At 40.4% G+C, this 19,404-nt stretch overlaps 5 protein-coding genes and 1 long non-coding RNA gene across 6 annotated transcripts; 2 read left to right on the top strand and 4 right to left on the bottom strand.

The window, feature by feature from the left end:
* Positions 1-1,826: 1,826 nt before the first annotated feature.
* Positions 1,827-5,742, bottom strand: LOC103950431 (cation/H(+) antiporter 19-like). The gene is made up of 3 exons (XM_048574699.1): positions 5,376-5,742; positions 4,218-5,219; positions 1,827-3,373 (listed from the first exon to the last, which is right to left on the bottom strand). Exons 1-3 carry the CDS (start codon positions 5,562-5,564, stop codon positions 2,111-2,113), a joined length of 2,454 nt encoding a protein of 817 aa, XP_048430656.1. The 5' UTR covers positions 5,565-5,742; the 3' UTR covers positions 1,827-2,110.
* LOC125472813 lies at positions 5,518-6,021 on the top strand. The gene is made up of 2 exons (XR_007254717.1): positions 5,518-5,643; positions 5,721-6,021. It is a non-coding gene; the product is annotated as an uncharacterized LOC125472813 (long non-coding RNA).
* A 71-nt stretch (positions 6,022-6,092) lies between these two features.
* On the bottom strand, positions 6,093-7,961 carry LOC103950357 (50S ribosomal protein L18, chloroplastic). The gene is made up of 3 exons (XM_009361553.3): positions 7,770-7,961; positions 6,918-7,079; positions 6,093-6,467 (listed from the first exon to the last, which is right to left on the bottom strand). Exons 1-3 carry the CDS (start codon positions 7,944-7,946, stop codon positions 6,318-6,320), a joined length of 489 nt encoding a protein of 162 aa, XP_009359828.1. The 5' UTR covers positions 7,947-7,961; the 3' UTR covers positions 6,093-6,317.
* A 733-nt stretch (positions 7,962-8,694) lies between these two features.
* LOC103950356 (DEAD-box ATP-dependent RNA helicase 50) lies at positions 8,695-13,279 on the bottom strand. The gene is made up of 8 exons (XM_009361552.3): positions 12,915-13,279; positions 12,092-12,720; positions 11,401-11,595; positions 10,777-10,964; positions 9,965-10,178; positions 9,543-9,674; positions 9,211-9,386; positions 8,695-9,075 (listed from the first exon to the last, which is right to left on the bottom strand). The coding sequence occupies exons 1-8, from the start codon at positions 13,201-13,203 to the stop codon at positions 8,838-8,840; spliced, it is 2,061 nt and encodes a 686-aa protein (XP_009359827.2). The 5' UTR covers positions 13,204-13,279; the 3' UTR covers positions 8,695-8,837.
* Positions 13,280-14,129: 850 nt separating this feature from the next.
* Positions 14,130-16,009, bottom strand: LOC103950355 (rhomboid-like protein 14, mitochondrial). Its single transcript, XM_009361551.3, has 2 exons — positions 15,645-16,009; positions 14,130-15,171 (listed from the first exon to the last, which is right to left on the bottom strand). The coding sequence occupies exons 1-2, from the start codon at positions 15,855-15,857 to the stop codon at positions 14,374-14,376; spliced, it is 1,011 nt and encodes a 336-aa protein (XP_009359826.2). The 5' UTR covers positions 15,858-16,009; the 3' UTR covers positions 14,130-14,373.
* A 730-nt stretch (positions 16,010-16,739) lies between these two features.
* On the top strand, positions 16,740-19,348 carry LOC103950354 (F-box/kelch-repeat protein At1g16250). Its single transcript, XM_009361550.3, has 4 exons — positions 16,740-17,009; positions 17,124-17,246; positions 17,580-18,155; positions 18,528-19,348. Coding segments are annotated over exons 2-4 (1,161 nt in total). The 5' UTR covers positions 16,740-17,009; positions 17,124-17,244; the 3' UTR covers positions 19,111-19,348.
* Positions 19,349-19,404: the final 56 nt, after the last annotated feature.

The following is a 19,404-nucleotide window of genomic DNA, read 5'->3' as shown; positions in this document are numbered from 1 at the left end:
ATGCAACTTCTTTCTTCTATTTATTTTATTTTATAAAGGAAAAAATAATTACTATAAATTAATTTGAGTTGAGGAGAGGAGGATTTGAACATTGAGTACAAGAGGGTTGAGCACACTGTTGTTTACATTTAGCACCACCTCACAATACACCGGTATTATAGTGAAAAAGGCAATGGATAAAACCGTTGTTGAAGACTAAAAAATTCTAGTAGTGATTTCAAAAGGATGGAATTACTATTAATTACATCGATATTGTCTCTTAATTTGAATCTTATCATTAGGTGATAAGATATAATAATGATTTATGAATCTTATCGTTAAGCGGCTGTTATGCTAGTTTAACTATCTTGATCGTTACTAGATCGAACGGAAATCACTTCATGGGTTGAAAGAAGTTGCATTTAACTATTTTTGCGATTTGGTTTACCGCCCGCGTGACAACAACTGTAATAGTTTTTGTTCATAAAGAACGCGAGGGAACGGAAATTGACATAGCGTTGCTGAAGAATGTGTTGGATGTAGGACAGGTTCAACATGTTGCATGCCAGGTTCAAAGTCATCGGAGATTGCAGCAAAATTTTGATATAAATTGAACTTGATCATTTCAAATTACAGATTGTTTAATAGTTCATATAGAAAAAATCAACTTTTTTTAAATAATGAATCAATTTAGTAAATGATTTGCACTCAGTGACTAAAAAGAATAAGAACTTGATAAGAAATTGTTGACCCTAAAAACTACCAAGCCTAAGTGGTACGTAGGCCGAGTAATTAATAAGCTAACTACGTCATTTGGTTATGTGCGGGACGTGCCAACTCGTTGGCCGAGTTCAACCGGGGAGTAAAATATGTTGATGTGGTGTTGGGCACGATGCTGACTTCTTGATCTTGCGATTGCGGCCGAGGAAGGAACACGTCTCGGTTTTCGGGTTCTAGAGCTTGAAGATAAGGTTGCTAGTTCTGCAAAGTTCAATTTCAAATTCGGCTGTCAATGTGCTGAATATAGTAACCTGGTAACATCTCACTTCGCTGAGCTGATGAGATGACCTCTACCAACAAGCACTCAGAAATCCTTGTTAACCGAAACGTGAATAAATAACCAGTCAATCTTCAGTCAGATTTGTTGAGAAATTTTGTGCAGGGTAATGTATGTGTTGATTTGGGAAGGACCCTCTCAATCGTATGCCGCTTGGTATTTATACAGACCTGCATGCCCAAGTCATGAAAACCAGTCTCAATTGCACAGTGACTAGTCTTTATTTGTTGCTGCTGACCACGCATTTATCCCGTGCATAATTACAATAATAAATGAAGTTCTGAAAACTTTATCTCAGATGCACATAAGTCCACGCCTTATCACATCAATCAAAGCATGATCCCATCTTTTCCCTCATGACATTCTGTACAATCTTTTTCAAAGATTCAATCCTAATTGCGTTATCACCATCGTTCAAAATCCACGTGTTCCTTTGTAGAAAAACCTGATGCAGTCCCCACTTCATCTCCGCATCTTGTATGCAATCCCACCTTTTACCGGATGTGATAATGCATGCAATTTCATTAATCCCATTTAATTAAAATACTTGACATTGGCCAAGATACTCGGTGGCTATGATTCTTCCATATTGTTTGAACTACTCAGTGCCTGAATTATTGGAAGATAATGTCCCAATACACTTCAAAACTCCAATACGAGAATCCCGAACAGACCCGTGGAGGAAGAAAGTTCCTTGATTTCAATCTGCACTCTTCAAGCACTCTTCAAGCTCATTTTAATATTTTCACAAGATAATTACTACAATAATCCAATAGTAATATCTAGAATAAAATATTAGAAACAGGCCACTAATGCCTAATTGGGTATAAAGTCGATTACATTCCAACGTCTAGAATTCTTTATAATCATTCGACGGTCTCGATTGTTTAAACCGAAAATATAAAATCGGGTCTAAACAGAAATACAAGTAATCAAATTTTGACATAGAATATAGATCGTTTCCTAATTGAATATATAATCAAGGATTGGAAAGGTTAATAAGGTTCTTATTTCTGCTTTATAGATGGAATACTCAATTAATTATTCATCTCTCGCACAATTAGAAGCAAACAATCAAGCCATTGGTGTATCCGGCACCTCATAGTCAGCTTCCTCCACCACAAGCGGCTGCGACGACGTGGGATTATACTGTTGAAACACCACAACCGACGCTGTGGACGAAAAGTCTGACGACGCCAAGAAGCTTCCCACCGGCCCCAACTCCGCGCAGTCACTCGAACTGTCCGCCAACGGCGCCGTCGGAGGCATTCTCCCCACAATAAACAAATTGACATTTTTAGCCATCGATTTCAACACGACACAAATCTCGGCCTTGCTGTCCACCACCTTCTCCTCGTACAACATCGACGGCTCCCCGCCGCCCTCCTTATTCCCACTATTCTTCATCACATTCATGTACTCCGCTAAAAGCGACTCGTCGTCCCCCTTCTGGTCGCCGCCGCAGTCTTCCTCTTTCAAAATCTCCTTGTTCTTGTCAGAAGTTATCCCGACCAATTTCGCGCCAAAACTCAACGTCTTTCCTTGTGGGGCCACAAACCGAATCAATGTCATCACAATCCCGGGATGCTCTGCCAGCCTCATTCCGTACGCCAACGCCTCCCTGTCGTCCCGCCCTCCGAAAAACGCCACCATAATATTATACGACACCTCGCTGGCCGAAACCTGGGCTGTTCCGCCAAGACCCCTGTCCACCAAAATCCCAACGGAGCAGGGAGCGTGTTTAAGCACACGCTCGTTGACCGATCTAAACGCGTTTCCTAGAGACTCCATGTTGCCGTCGAGCCTCTGGTGTTTGTGAAACGGGAGTAAAATCACGGCGGCATTCTTTTGGTGGGCGCTGGCGCAGATGTCCTCATGGATGTTGTCGAGGGAGGAGATGGCGGTCATGGGGCGGACCTTGACGGAGCTGAGCTTTTCGTAAGCCTCGAATGCAATGACCATTTGGTCCTTGTTGTTTTCGTCGTTTTTTTTGTTCCAGAAGGGGAGGCCGTTGTTGCGGGCCTTGTGGACCATGGAGATGGCGGAGGAGCGCTCTGACAGCTCCATGAGATGCATGGCGTAGACGGTGAGGCGGCCGCGCTTGCGGGTTCCGCGGGAGGACTCGATGAGGTTGATCACGGTGGGGATGTTGCGGGTGCTGTGGAAGCAGGCCAGCATTCGGAGCTCCGTGTCAGGGTTCTTGCGGAAGACGCTGCGGTGCTTGTAGGGGGCGCCTCGGCGTGCTGGCTTGTAGACTGCCATTACTAGTGGGGTGGTGATGAAGGTGGTGAATAACGCCATTAGGACGAAGATGGCGAAGGTTTGGTCGTTTAGCACCTGCCATGCGTACAGTGGTGACGCATAAATTAGATTGTAAATTAAAATTGTGTAATCTAATAACTAACAATATGTGGAGAGAAGTCAAGGTTTGTGTGTGACATTACCGATCACCACTATTGTAAAAATATCCGCTTAAACGTTAGGAATTGATCACCGTTCTGATTAATTCTTAAGTATTTAAAAATTAAGAAATAGTATCTAGACTTGTCTAGGCACTTCCTAAGCTGCCTAGACACCTAGACTAGGTTCATGCCTGCCGCCTAACTAGGATCTAATTCTTTTAGAACTTTGATGAATTACTGACACAATATGAACTGACAATACTATACAACTGTAAATGTAAAATTGATTCCCCACCCATAAAAGTCGTAAGTTTACTAGATCTAAATTGACTTTCCACCAAATAATAAGCAACTGTAATGCTATGCGTATGACATTTTACCCACCCACATAAGTGAACATTTATGAAAACCTAATTTCATAGTTGACTACAATAAAATTTTCTTACCATGACTAAGTAGACACTAAATAATTTTCAATGCATGAACTCTTGTTAATTACCAATTTTTCTCTATATATACTAGGAATCCAAGAATCATTAAGGTTTTTTCTTTTAATTTTATTCAGCAGAACAAATGTGTTTATACACACATCAGAATCTTAATTATTAAAAATAAATAAATTCAAAATAAGATCAACATAATTAAATAACATACTGATACAAAATTTGGTGTGTGTAGCAACACTCGTATTAGAATCATATTAGAGGTGAATGTGTAAAATTAAACCAAATTTAATTCTTTTGAGAAGAATTGAGAGTGATATAATTATAACTACTAACCTTTCTATCCTTTCCAATATTGAGGACAATGAGCTCCACCAGTCCCTTGGTGTTCATCAGAAACCCAAGTGCCAACGCCTCCCTGAACGGCACCTTACACACCATTGACACCGTCACCGTCCCCACAATCTTCCCGAAAGACGCCGTGAATATAACCAGCAGCAGCAGCGCCCACGACTGTCCGCCGCTGATGGTCGCCACGTTGGTCTTCAGCCCACTCGACACGAAATATAGCGGCAGGAAAAGCCCCGACACCAGATCCTCTAGCTTCTCTATCAGCACCCCGGCGAACGGCCCCTCCTTCGGGACTATTATCCCAACCACGAACGCGCCGAACAGCGCGTGTATCCCAATTACGTCCGTCACGAAACTCGCCGACAGGACGAGGGACAACGTGATGCATATGTAGAGCTCCTTCACCGGCTCCCCATCGGGGGACCGCCTCGCCATCATGGCTAGGAGGGGTCTTAGGGCAATGACGCAGAAGCCAACGAAGCCGGCCCCGGATAGTAGGACCCACACGGAGACGAGCGGGGAGGTGTTCGTTCCAGTAAGGGCGATGGCCAGGGCGAGGAGGATCCAGGCTGCGACGTCGTTCACTGCGGCGGCCGACATGGCGATGCGGCCGACGTCAGTGGTGAGGAGCTTGAGCTCGGCGAGGATGCGGGCGAGGACGGGAAAGGCGGTGATGGAGAGGGCGACGCCGATGAAGACGAGGAAGGGGCCTTGGCTGACTCCTTTGGAGACGGTGGCGCGGAGTGCGAAGGAGGTGAAGACGCCGAGAACGAAAGGGAGGGTGATTCCTGCGACGGCGATGCCTAGGGATTTCTTACCGGTGCGGCGAATGGCGCGGATGTCGAGTTCGAGGCCGACGAGGAACAAGAAGAAGAGGAGTCCGATGTTTGCCACTGTGTCCAGTACAGTCATGGCTTTTGCCGGGAAAACGGTGTGTAGAAACTTCTGGCTTCTCCCAAATGCTGACGGCCCAAGCAATATCCCTCCCTACAATTATATGTGCGTGCATGCATGAACGATAAATATATTGGGTTACAAAAGCAAAACAAAGAATGTTCTCTTACCAGACAATCTGAAACGCAACATCATTATGTTGCTAAATCGTGAATTTGAATCATTGATCAGGTTAACGAAAGAACTTACAATGACTTCGGCTATAACTCGAGGTTGCCGCAGAGGTTTAAGAAGGAATGCAAGTATTCTGGTGAAAACAACGACCAAGACAATCTGGACGATGAGCAAGGGAATAGCAAAATCCAGGGGATTTTCGCCTTGAAACGATCCATTAGATGTTGCCTTCATGGGGGCAACCAGCGGTGGCGGCGGAGCCATCTTCAGATCGATTGAATTGGTCAGAGATTTAAGAGATCACCACACACACAATGGATCTGCCGGCCGCACCAACATTCCAGTGAGTAGAAATCAATTGATGAAGAAATGAACCAACTCAAATTTTCTTTTCTTTTGACATGATGAAGATAATCTCAGGACGCTAGATGCTAGACGCTGGACGGCTTACACGAGGATCTCCGGCGGTTGATCTCTGCATGTGTGTAACTGTAATTTGGTTTGATTCGAAACAGACTGTGGAGAGTGAACAGGAGAAGCTAGCACAGCAAAGGGGAGAGAAAAGTGATACAAATAAAACCAGCATACTATTTATAGCAAATGATAACAAATTCAACGCTTTCTTTGCTTGGGAGTTGCGGAAGTGCCTGCTGATTCCTCCTTCCCCTCCCACATGTGGTTAACGTTAGTTTGAAAAAATAATTTCAACCTGAATTTGTTTCGACTCCGATCTCAAATGACCGAACAAATCTCAAGTTTGAATGCAATGCCCTAATGAGTCAATTATCAAGATACAAACTAATCACCACATATAAGAATTTCATCTCCGATGCGTATAATTTTCAGGGATACAAACTGAATTGGAAAGAAAATTGACAGCGTCTCAATGTCAAATGTTCAATTAACTAGGTTACAGCAACTCTGCTTACACGTTGATACATCCTTCCATCCAAATCTGTTACAAAAACTACAAAAGGGGTACGACGGTCCAAAATAGGATTGAAGTATTTCATGATCTTAGAACTGAAGGCCGTGTTCCCTGGCTGCATCAGCAAGGGCTTGCACACGTCCGTGATATGGGTATCCACCACGGTCAAAGGCCACCTTTGAGATCCCTTTCTCCAAACATGACTTTGCAATGACTTCTCCTACCTTCTTTGCTACTTCCTGATACCACATAGCTTGAATAGATCAGGAATTTTGTTTAACAAACATCAAAGCTAGGCAACGAGTTTTATCAAATAGAATCGACATAATACCAAATCATAAACGAACGATCAAAACCTAAGCTGAACTATAAGACTTTTTTTTTTTCCAGCTGTTAAGTTTATTACTACATCATTTATGATAAATCAATGAATTGGAATTAATGTATCTTAATGTCAAAAATAAAAGACAACAGGTATAAGGAGCTGGTGATTTGATGATATGTTAACAGTTTAACTGAGAAGTACGGTTCAGAAAATAAAGCTAACGGAAAGTTTTCAGAAAATATGGCTATCTATTGATGAATTCCATCACAGAGATGTACATCTGCAACAAAGTTTTCAGACTAAAGAACCGCATGGCCTAGGAACAATATCGAACTTTATGTTCAACAGATATGTGTTAACTCACAATGGTAGGACCAGAAGTGTAGTCAAATTCTTCGGAGATGGGTTTCTGCATCGTTGAAGCCGAAGCAAGTGTGTGCATCTTGCTATCATCAATCACTTGGACATAGATATGCTTGTGGGAGCGGAAGACAGCCAGCCTCGGCCTTTCGGGAGTCCCTTCAACCTGAAAAGCAAACAGATGCGCCATCCATAATCAGAACAGGCAAATCAACCAAATTTTCGCAAAATGATCCATTAGAGAAGAAACTAACAGAATCAAGGGAAAATATTCCACATAAGTTCATTTGCAAGGGTAAAGTCGAGGATTCGAGAGTGCATCAATGATACTAATAAGAAGACAATCAAAGCTTCAAAATTTAACTTTAGGTAAGAACTGTCAACAAAAAGGCAAACATTAAACTTTCCGAATGAACGTAGTAGCAAAGCCTGTGGAGAATATTGGGAGGCACCACTCATGGGAACCTTGTCTTTGCTACAAGCATTCGAGTTTTTCGAACCAAGATCCTATCAGTTAAGCTAATCTATGTTTAATCTGCTACATTCAACCGGAAACTCTGTATTTGGAAACTAGAACAAGCTAACCCAATTCATGTGACGTCAATTCACGAGGAGTTTCTGGCATATGAAATTGAAGGCACCCACTTTCCTGTTCTGGACACCCACTACTCAGAAACTGACAAGCAAGAGTTTCTGGGTTGGGAACTTGGGAGGGAAGACGATAAGGGACAGTTAAGAAGATACAATCCGAACAGACAACAATTTGTGCCGTAAAATTTTATCTTGAATTATGTGGGTTGGAAGTGAAGAAATCAAATTGCGGAAATTGGAGAGAAGAAGAAGTTGGGAAAGGTACCTTCTTTCTGATACGGGTATGGCGGGCGGTCCTGTCTTCTCTTTTGGTGGTGGCTTTGGCTTCCACGACAAGAGACCGAGACTGAGGCCTTGGAGACGGAGTCGCCGCCACTCCCACGAGCTGAGGACGCAGCCATAGCTGCTGAGAAGACGCTAGGAACGAAAGCGAAGCTGACATTGTACTGTATCTCTCTTTCTCTCTCTATCTATCTTCGTCTCTCTCCCTGAGTATTTCTAAAACCCAATTCTGCAATTTGGCACCTTATCCATCCCCCACCCGGAACACTACTCACCATTTATCCACTTTGTTATTCCTTCTTTTTAACCCTTTTTTTTCCCCAAAGCCCATGGGTTTTGTTTTATTTTTTCATTACCTTGATTGAAAAAATTTATTTTTGAGGAATAGAGCATTAAATCGATGTTTTGGAAGTTTACATGAGGTAAGATTTTATATTTTTCAATGTTTTAGTGATCTCGACGACATCGACATGCCTATACTTGCGTTATGAAGTTAATGCATAATCAATTATGCTATGCATTGCTAGATCACTCTTTGCTACAAAGTGATGGATTCTAATTTTTTTTTTTTTTTTTTTTGATGGAATTCTCAAATCTAAATCTTCATTCTTTGAAGGGGAGGAGAAACAACATAAAAACCACCTCATAATTCGAATAAGTGATGAGTGTGGGGCGTTAAAATAAAAACACAACATATGTATTTGCACCTAAGATGTGAAAAGTGTGGAGTGTAGGTAGAAACTGTGAGGTGTTAATAAACAAGTCAAAACTTTATGTGAAAGTGCCACTTCAAATTTTTATTCTTTATTTTGGAATTTTTCATTCAAAACGAAATGATAATTTCAGACGTTAACACGTTATACTACCGGAGTTGTGTAACTGCACAACCAATGTTTACACGGTTAAAATGATATTAACTTGTTGGTTAATTTAATTAAAAAAAAAATGAATTGCTTGTATGAAAAGCATATTGCACTTGTTTTCTGAAAGCCAAGCGTATGTCAAGAAAATTGGTGGTCATGTTTCTTTTACAAGCAGGCAAAAAAGCCTTTTAGTACAAAAGCTCATATGCAGCTGGTACATCGTGCACCGGGTGACCTTTCCGGTTTCTTTCCATTATCTTTCCCGCAAGGGAGACTTGTTTCCCCACCACAAAGATGAACGCCTTACCGATTCCTCCAGCACCTCGGGCAGTTCTTCCAACACGTCGTACATACTCACTTGGATCGCGGGGGAAGTCAAAGAGTATAACATGATCCACACCAGTAAAGTCGATTCCACGCGATGCTCTGCCAAATATTTCATAAACGTCAACTTGTTGTATGCTATATGACTCGTTTTTATGCAACCAGTAATGACCCAGTCTATACTTATTATGCAAAGTTCAGTACAGGAAATGATACAGAGGCAACGGAAATTGCTACCTATCAGTGCAAACCAAAAACTGTGAGACTTCCTTTGAATGAGAATTGGTGAACTCCTCCATATTTGCGAGTCTTGATCCTTGGGCCAAGGCAGAGTGGAATGGTAGAACCCGAACGCGAGTTCCACTTCTGTCAAAACGTGTTAATATATTCTCAACTTTTCTGCACGTCTCAATCTGCAAATAGGCAAGGAAAAGCTAACCTGAGTAATACTTTCTTAAGTGACTTGAGAAGAAATTTAGTTCCAAATACATAGAATCAGAAAGGCTTGTAAATGCACACAATCCCAGGTACACGGTAAGCCACGCAAAAGGGAAAAGGTTTCGTGTTACCTTGTTGCAGAAAATTATCGATTTGGGAACTGGACTTCCCTCCACAAGCTGTAGAAGAGCAGATTTCTTATTTGAGAATGCCTTCTCTGGAGATCTTTCACTTCCATCATCTCCACTGCAATCTACAAGCACCTGGACATGAACCATGATTATCAAAATCCCGTCATTATGGAGTAACGTAAAGCTTTTCAGTTCTAATAAGATGAAATTTGATGGGAAGCTAGGAAAAAATTTGAACAAAAGTAAAACTATTAATGCAGCAACAATAAGAACACCCTTTTTCTCCAACAATTGAAGGTGATAATTTGTTCTTGACATGTTATGAAACTGCGTAAACCATAAAATAAGAGCCTTCATACTCACCTCATTACCAGGACTACATTCTAGAACCATTGTATGCACAACAGGATAACTATACTAACCTCTTCAAGGCCAGAGCTTATACGGTGCATTCCAGGTGCCATGACTACTTTACAATCAGGAAAGGATTCAACCAATTTGTTGTAAATTCCAAGGGGTAACGTTGCAGTCACAAAAAGATATTGCATGGTAACAGGTGCAGAATTGATTAAACTTTCCAGTGCTGCTTCAAAATCCTCATCATTAAAGAGTATATCTACCTCATCCAGTACAGCGCTGCAGCAAAGAGGTTCTAATATATTAACACCAGTAACATATATTGTCATACATTGATGTTCCAACAAACAAAAGCACGAAATACAAAACAAAATATATATAGAGATTGAGTAGTCAACAACATCAACATCACCAAGAACTCCTAATCTATTATTTAAACTTCACCTAGATTAATTCTGGATGACTGAGTGAATTTACTCATCAAAGTGAAGGAATCATATCAAGGTACAACAATTTAAGACGATCTTTATTATTGGGCGGAAATATACACAACAAAGCAATCAAGCTAGGTAATAAATACAGACAATTGAAATCAAGGTTCATAGACTCCCAGACTAGTTAAATAAATTTTATGACTCTTTGACAACACAGACTACAAGAGCCCATCCAAGAAAATCCTTAGTTACTTATTCATGTCTTATGAATAAGCAAGAATGACAAACAAGATACATTGCTGCTTGATACACTCGCAAGAAATAAAAGCAGTACATTAGCAGTACACAAAATATGCACCAATGAAATTCAAATTACAAAGGAGCTTTAATTTATCAACCCAGAGATATACTTATACAGAAAAGTCAAAGAAAAACTGGGTTACCATCTTAGATTTGATAAGTGCACGAAGCCCTCTTTAATCAGATACATAAACCGACCAGGTGTTGCTATTAAGATATCCACACCTTGTTCTAAACTTTCCATCTGAGTTTTCTGCCGATGACCACCAGTTACAACCATAGACCTAACTGGAACCCCAAATTTTGACATTGAACGGCAAACACCCAAAACCTGCAAGAGTACACTTGCATTGTCACAAGATGATATACCATAAAGTGGGATGAAATAAGAACAAATATTCATTAGATTCTTTTAAATGTATAATCTTTTGGAGCTCCAAAAGAATGAGTGAAGGTAAATCAAGAAAACCAGAGATATACAGTAAAATATACAAGTAGATTTTTTTGAACTTGTAGATTTTTCCTCCGTTCTCTTTTAAAAAAAAACAATTCTGGTTGAGCTTGTGCTGTACTGTTCTGCTGGCAGTTATTTTAAGTTACAAATTTCTCATCTACAAACACATGCATATACATGTAGGCAAACCTCAGAGAACCAGGCCAAACAACTAAGAGCTGGCAATAAACTAATATGCTCAGAAAACTGTTGTTCAACCAGCATGAGCAAAGATCAAGATGGACAACAAATATTAAAACCAACAGCAACTGACCTGAGAAGCTAACTCAGCAGTTGGTACCAGTATAACAACTCGAGGACTCATTGACGAGGACTTGCTCAGCCCTTGAAGTTCTTCTTCCCTTATACGCTGAATTACTGGAGCAAGGTAAGCTAACGTCTTGCCAGATCCACTTTGGTCTGCTATAATAGACGTTTTCCCCTCAACAACAGGACCAAATGCCATGGCCTGCAGTTATACAAGATGTGTAACACAAGAAACTGTACTTGAAAAAATGTAACTAGGTCTTCATCAAATATAATTTACCAATACGAAACGTTTTCAAGGTACATCCTTGTCTAGGTTGACTAAGCATGAACTTTTTTAGTTACCAATAGGACGGTGGAACTTGCTAACTTTTCCAAGTGAAGCAATCTCAGTATTAGAAATAGAAAAGAGACGGCCCTTCCAAATAAGACGACAACAATCTAACTACACAAACATAACTAAACAAGATAGGAAGGAAGTGGTGATGAAATAGAATCAAACAGCGACATATGAAAGCTGCAACAAATTAAAGATGATTCTAACAGCTTGGAATGAAATCCATAAGGTGGAAAATTATATATAATACTTCAGAGGATATTATATATGGGACATTTATTCAAGTGGATACATTTCAAACAAACAACCAAATAAACTATTCACATAATGTAAACTAAATATAGGAACAATGTTGATGTACCTGAATATGTGATGGGCGCTGGAAAAGCTGCCTCTTCAGACATTCAATCATATATTCACTGCAACCCACATCCCTGAAGGATTTTCGACTGAAAAAGTCATTGTCGGTGGAAAATTTCCTTCGCTGATTTAGGTCGGGCAACTCAGCCAAGTCATACATGGACCCTCCTCCATTGCCCCATCCTTTTGAGTGAGCAGAAGAACCCCTTGGAGCTGAATCCTTTTGTCCGGCTATGTTGGCGTCAGACCTATAAGGCTTATGGTGCTTGTTTTGATTGTCAGAGATTGGCTCAAAACCATTTTCCGTCCTTTTCACAGGAGAATGGTCCATGTTGTTTGCTGTCCCCTTCCTCCGCCTCATGTCCCTAAACTCTTTCGAGTGGGAATCACTTGAACGTCTTCCACCAAGACCGCGGGCATCTGCCTTGTTCTTTTTCCCATCAAATCCAAGTCTTGAACGCGGATTGCCAAATGGTTGTGCATCTTGCACATTTACTTCATCATCGCTTTCATCTATTTCTTGCTTAATCCGAGAAGGTTTCTCAGCTATAGATTTCACTCTATGTACTTTCAATCTCCCGAAACTTTGAGCAACTCTCCTAGGAGTAGGTGCCGGTTGACGGTCATTACCTGTAAATGGTGGCACATGCTCAATTCCCACCCAAACTGGATAAACATATGTGCAGTTTGAAGCAGGAAAATTATGTATGCTATAGCTACAGGTCTAATCAGACTCAAGTTTCATAATTTCGGAAAAACCAACCAAGTATGTGAGATTTGCAGCAAAACCCAAATTGAAATTGAGAGAGAGAGAGAGAGAGGACCTGGATGGGTGGTAGTGTTTCTGGTGGTGGGAGTGGGAGGGGCATTGTTGTCTTGTCCGAGGACGATGAAATCGTCCATGAGGTCATAAGAAGCTTCTGCTGCAGCTGCAGGGTTATCGGTGGGTCTCTGACTGAAACTGCAACTAATCCCCCATTTTCTCGTCTGATGAAGATAGAGACACTTGCAGCTGTGGGTTCCCGCCATCCATGATTCCGGTTCAAGGCGTTTTGGCCGCAGGAGGTGGTGGTGGTGGTTGACTGCCGCCGGAGCAGGAACTTTGGCCAGCATTTCTACTATCTGAGTGTGAAATTGTGATACAAAGTGAAAGTGCAAGTCGTTGGAATTGGAGTTGGATGGTGGAGGTGACAATTAACAACGGTTATCTCATTGCTGCTGCTCTGCTCCTGCTCCCCTTATCAGCAATTGAGCATCGTCTCTACTGGCTAGTGTTAGAAGCCACGCGGTTTTTAACACAAGGCACTGCCACTACATTACTGTGTCCGGCCCACACTAACCTTATTTTGGGCCTTATTTCTTCTTCTTTTTCTTGGTGTTACTGTAAAGGCCTTTCACAATCGTTTAAATGATTGTGGTACAAGAGTCAAGCATCGTGAGTTCCATATTGGTAATCTGTTGTCGTTTATTTTTAAGGTATCGTACTCATAAATCTAATATATTGAACTCAAATTAAAAACCACTTTCCTAGCAGTTAAATTTTCCGACCTATTGTATAAATTTAATTCCTATATTATTAATGTCACACTCAATTTTTCGGCCTTCTGTAGAAGTGTTACAGGGGGATCAAGCTTAATTTTATTCTTTGAAACCAATTATTCTTCAAATGGTCAATTTGCTCTCTAAAATTTTATTTTAGCCGATTCCTTCTCTGAATTATTATTTTAGTCGATTCCCTCTCTGAATTATTGTAGACAAGGCTCCTGGCACCCATTTGCTCTCCGCAAATAGTTTCGTTCTCTCCATAATTTGATCGACGAAACTCTCTTGACCACCCATGCTCTCTTACTTCCCTTTAGCGTATAAACTTTCTCATCAAATCAATCTCAACCGTTAACAAATGTTTGATGATATATATGATCAGATAAATCCTCCTGTGGCCTTCATCAACTCTTTCTTCCTCTATAGAAATCAAGTAACCTTCATCAACTCTTCCTACTTATAGCATTTTGGAAGTATATACGTTCATACACAAAACATAAAAGCATGCCATCCTACGACCATAGAATTCTCAAATATCAGATTGCTCAAGACAACACATTCAAAGTTTTAATCAAATGGATCGACAGAACAGCATAAGATCAGGTGCGAGCAATGATGACAGATAGAAACATTCAAATGAAATGGGAAGAGGGGAAGAGGGGAAGAAGGGGTATTTAAATTTACATGTCCTGCATTGCCAACACCACCTGGCATCTGTAACAAGCCTCATGAGTTAGGACCCTACCATCTACCAAATCTTTCCAACCTCCGCCGTCGTAACTCTTCCAAAGTAAGGTCACCGGAATAATGTGGTGATCGAGGTGAAATGCCACTGCCACTGCCATTGCCATAGCCATCCCCTCTCCTATTTGTCGAACACATTTCACATACATCTAGCCAAGCAGAATTCTCATACGTACAAGCATGGCACCTCCAGAAACCAGTTACAGACATTCCTCTCTGACCCCCACCAACACGTCCTCTCCCGGATATTTGCCTCCGCGGAAACATGCGCTGTAAAAACCTCACAGGCCATTTCAGCACACCAAAAACACCTCTGAAGATAGCAGTAAGCGGGTCAGAACCATTATATGAACCCCTCAGCCGGATATAGACAAGACCGGCAAGTATTCCACCCAAATGGCCAATGAAAGAGACACCAGGTACCAGCATTTGGGCAAGAGCTAATTCTGCCCAGGCAGCATAATGAGACGGTATTGGAATTCCATACACATAACTGTTCTCAGTCTGTGAATTGAGCACAACCTTCATGGCAAAGAGAACCCCAGAAAACCCAATAGAGTATTCATAGTAGTAAGAATGGTCGTAGTCGAAGAACATGAGTAGGGACTTGGAAATCAGCAGAGACATTCCTTGGGACATACCCAGCAGGACAGCAACCATGGATGCAAATTCAGCACTATCCATTGAAGATTCTAACTGAATCCCCTTCCATAACAGGGAGAGCATGTTGTAAACCAAGTGAGACTCTCCAGCGTGGTAGAACGGCGACAAGAAGAACCGCTTCAAGTCCCCATACTGTTCAAACCAATTGCAAAAACAGTTTGCCCACATCAATGTATAACGGACCCAATTCACATATAAAATCAAAACTATAAAATTTGCAGAAAAAAAAGAAACAACTTACCCAAATTAATATACAATGAACCCATTAAACCCAACTGACATATGAAATCAAAACAACAAAAAGGTTGTGGCTTTCTAGAAATTCTAACAGAAAATAATATTTCAAGTTCCATCATATACATGGACAGGACCGAAATTAGCACATTACAAACAATTTGGGGTTTTTCATAATTTAGAAATGTGAAAAATAAACTGGAAAGAGTAACAAAAATGGGTTATTATTCACATTGTTCATATAATATTAGTAGAACAATCTACCAAAATATTACAATTCAAATTTTATTGCATATATGGAATTATTAAAAGGGCCAAAATTAAAAATTTACAACAATTTGGGGGGTTTTGAGTAAGAAATGAGAAATTACCTTGAGGATGACATGAGGATTGAACCCGACTTCTTGAATAGATGGAAGAATATGGTCGAGAAAAGCTGGACGCAAGTAGACGAGAGCGTTGGCGGCGATGAGTCCGGCGGTGACGCGCGGTTTCCGGTCGAGCCTGTAATACTCGCTGACGGCGTGAAGTGCCAGCAGCGGCAGCATTCCGTTCGATCGCGGCCTTCGATTTCCAATCACCATTCTTGAGCTTCGAGCTGCGTTGGATTGGTTGATCTTCGAGCGCAACGGCCTCCTCTCTCGAATCGATTTGGCTTCTTGGTTCGCACGAAAAGCACCTTCCAGAGAGTCCAAGACGCTTCCGCTTGGCGGTTACAATTTTTTTCAGTTCTGTGATTTATTTTGTAGGACTCTGATCACGTGACCTGCGCGTGCATGAGAGGCTTCCGTAAGTTTCGTGGGTTATGTTAAGAAATGGGCCGAACCATAAGATAGCCCATTAACTCGTGACCCAAGCTCACAATACTGTTCATTTTAACGAAAAATCATATTTTTACACTAAAATGTTAATTCTAGTACTATTCATTTTATCTTTTATTTTATCCTTATCATTAAAACTCAAAACTTTCAAATATTTTTCATTAGTTTTCCTAAAATTTTACCTCCATTATTAATTTTTTTTAAACACACGATATTACCTAGACTAAATGATAAAAGAATGAATTTCTTTTAGTAGTGTCTTAGGATGATCTTCATCTGATCTATCTCACCGACTTTCAGTTCGATCATCAGCTTTCTTATTAATACGTCGAGGAGGGCTTATTCCTCAAAATATCATGATATCAATTTACGGTATTTTATCTTTATTATCAGTATCGTTCATATTATCAATCACTTTGTCGAGATTATTTTTACAAAAAATTTAATTAAAAATAAGATTGTTTAGTCAATCAACTGTAACAAATAAATAAATATTTTATAATACTTTTATTACATCCGATCATATATTTTTATACAAATCGATAATTAAATAGTTTATAATATGAGTGATTCTGATTATTTGATTACAATTCCACAAACATCTAAGAAGAACTCCTTATATATTGATTAGCCAAGTTAATACCTTGGTAGGGATAGCGAGGGGAGTACATGATTATGTTATTCATTATGTTTACATCAACAAAAGAATATTTAGGTCGTCACGAAAAGTAAAAGGAAAAAACCAATTTATCCCCAACTCCATCTTCTTCTTTTTTTTTTCTGAATCAAGCATTTCTGAAAGTAAGTGTGAGGGCCACAGAGGATTGGAGCCGCTGAAACTGCAAAGAAGCTAGCTTGGATTTGATTTTCTGCCCAGAATCCAGAAGGCCAACAATCCATTTACCTGCTATTTCTGTAAGTCTTCTCCCCCATTGAATTTTTTTATTTTATTTTTTACATATTTCTCAATTTTAATGAATGAATTTTGTATTTCTGCTTAGTTATCTGAACCCCAATTCAAAATTGCAGGATATTCATCAGAAGGGTTTGATTTTCAAATTGGTATTTGATTTCTGTAGCGGAGTTGCCGATGCCCATTTCAGGTTGATAACCAAAAGGAGCCATTTTTTTTTCTGGATATACTGAAAATATGTAAGAAATTGTTTCTCTCAGTTCTCAACTAACATATCAATTTTTCTCAGTAACAATGCCATGCTTAAGATTTTTAGAAATGGTGTAATGGGTCACTTCGAAATTCCGAATCTGAGCTGATGAATGAACTCTTATATGATTGTTACTACATAAAATCATTTTTTCTGTTGTTGGTTTTAGTTTTTAGTTTATATTTGGTAAATACAATTGTTGCTCTTTCAAAGAACTGGCCTTTATCTTGTCTATAGTTCCATATGCATGTAGTTTTTCCATTTATTCGGTTTTCCAGTATTCGGTCTCAAGGATTTGGTTGGTTTATCTTTTGGAATATAGGGAGTCTTTGCACCGATGTATTATTCCTGGATTGTCTGATGATTTGGCGTTGAGATGCTTGGCAAAGTTGTCTCATGGGTACCATGGATTGCTTGAAACTGTCTCAAAGACGTGGAGAGATTTATTACGCAGCTCGGACTATGCCAACTATAAAGCTAGAAAAGGATGGTGCGGTGACTGGCTGTTTGTTCTTACAGAAGGATCTTACAATGAGTGGGTTGCTTATGATCCTGAAGCTGATAGGTGGCATCCTTTGCCAAAGATTCCCACCGCTCATGGTGACTGGAAACACTTTGGATTTTCAGGTATTGCTGTCTGCAACCGATTTTTCGTTATTGGAGGGTCCTATGCGCAGAATGATCCACCGGTTCCCCACCAAAAGTCTTTGGTAACAAATGAGGTGATGCAGTTTGATCCGTTTAAGAAACAATGGACCAGTGTGGCAAGCATGCTTACACCGCGTACTCATTTTGCATGTAGTGTTGTTTCTGGTAAAATTTACGTTGTTGGGGGCCGCAACGTATCTTGCACCCGAGGGCTTGCTCTTGCCGAGGTTTATGATCCTGTGGCTAATAAGTATGTTCCTATATTTGGCACTAATGTCTGAGATCTGATGTTACTATCACTGCTTCTGTCATTTTTACATATGGAAAAGTTTTTCATTTTTCATTTCTTGCTATATTACATTTCGCCGTTTCTTTTTGAGCAAACTACTTCAGTCTTCCTTGAAGTTTGGTAAATTACTGACTTTTCTTATATTTATCTTGATCCCCCCCTCGTTAAAAGTGAGGCCCGACGGTATTAATAGCAGATATGACCTAACATGTATGCGTGGATGCGTGTTTGTGATAATATTATAGCCAACTGATTTCAGTTGTATTTCTTTCTTCTGTTTTCTTTCCTAATCTGGTAATTCTTAAATCGAGTTATAACTGTTGAAATTTTCAGATGGGAGGAGTTGCCACCCATGCTCAATCCTCAGATGGACTGCTTAGGCTTGTCATGCAAAGGCAGATTTCATGTTCTCAGTGATCAAGTAGGCCTGCCAGACCAAAATACCTCCGAGGTTTTTACTCCATCCGATGGAACATGGCGCACTGTGGAAGACATCTGGCCTTTTTCTAGGGCAATGCAATTTGCAGCTCAGGTGATCGGAGATAATCGAATATATACTGTTGTAGACTGGGGCGAGAGCTTGATTAAAACAAGGGATACTGAAAAGGGAGAGTGGTACACCGTAGGCTCAGTTCCGTCGGTGATTTTTCATGATCACCCTCGGCCGCTGGAGGCTTTTGGCTACGGTTTTGCTGCCTTAAGGCACGAACTATATGTACTGGGAGGGAAGGCTCTCAAGTGGGAACAATCTGGTGCCGGGAGGTTTGACATTGTGAAGTTGGGTTTGGTGAGGGTTTGCAATCCATCGGCTAAGCCATTAAAATGGAGGGAAACTAGACCGATGATTGGGTCAGCTCGTGGCACCGTTATAGGGTGTGCATCCATGGAAGAAGAATCTTCATTTTTAACACGGTGAAGTTGTATCCCGACGATAAAATGGAGCGATTTCAGCTGACTGACTGACGGATTGACAAGAAAAGAAAAGCCTTGCCGGAAGAATGTTTTCAAATTTGTCAAGGGAACATGCTTTGGCTTTGATTCTGTATTGAGTTATTCGCTCAATAACTCTATTGAGTTACAAACCGTGTGCAGTACTATTGTGTTTTGAAACCTTATAATTTAATTAAAATCAGAATTTTTTTTTTGTTAAAAAATTATTACAACTCAAAACAACATGATTACTGTTATTTAAATTCACATTTGCTAAGAA

The sequence above is a fragment of a genome, unplaced genomic scaffold, assembly GCF_019419815.1.
Source record: "Pyrus x bretschneideri cultivar Hongxiangsu unplaced genomic scaffold, Pyrus_bretschneideri_v1 Contig74, whole genome shotgun sequence".
NCBI classification, from domain to species: domain Eukaryota; kingdom Viridiplantae; phylum Streptophyta; class Magnoliopsida; order Rosales; family Rosaceae; genus Pyrus; species Pyrus x bretschneideri.
The sequence above is the reverse complement of the archived record's forward strand: the minus strand, read 5'-3'. Positions and strand labels throughout refer to the sequence as shown.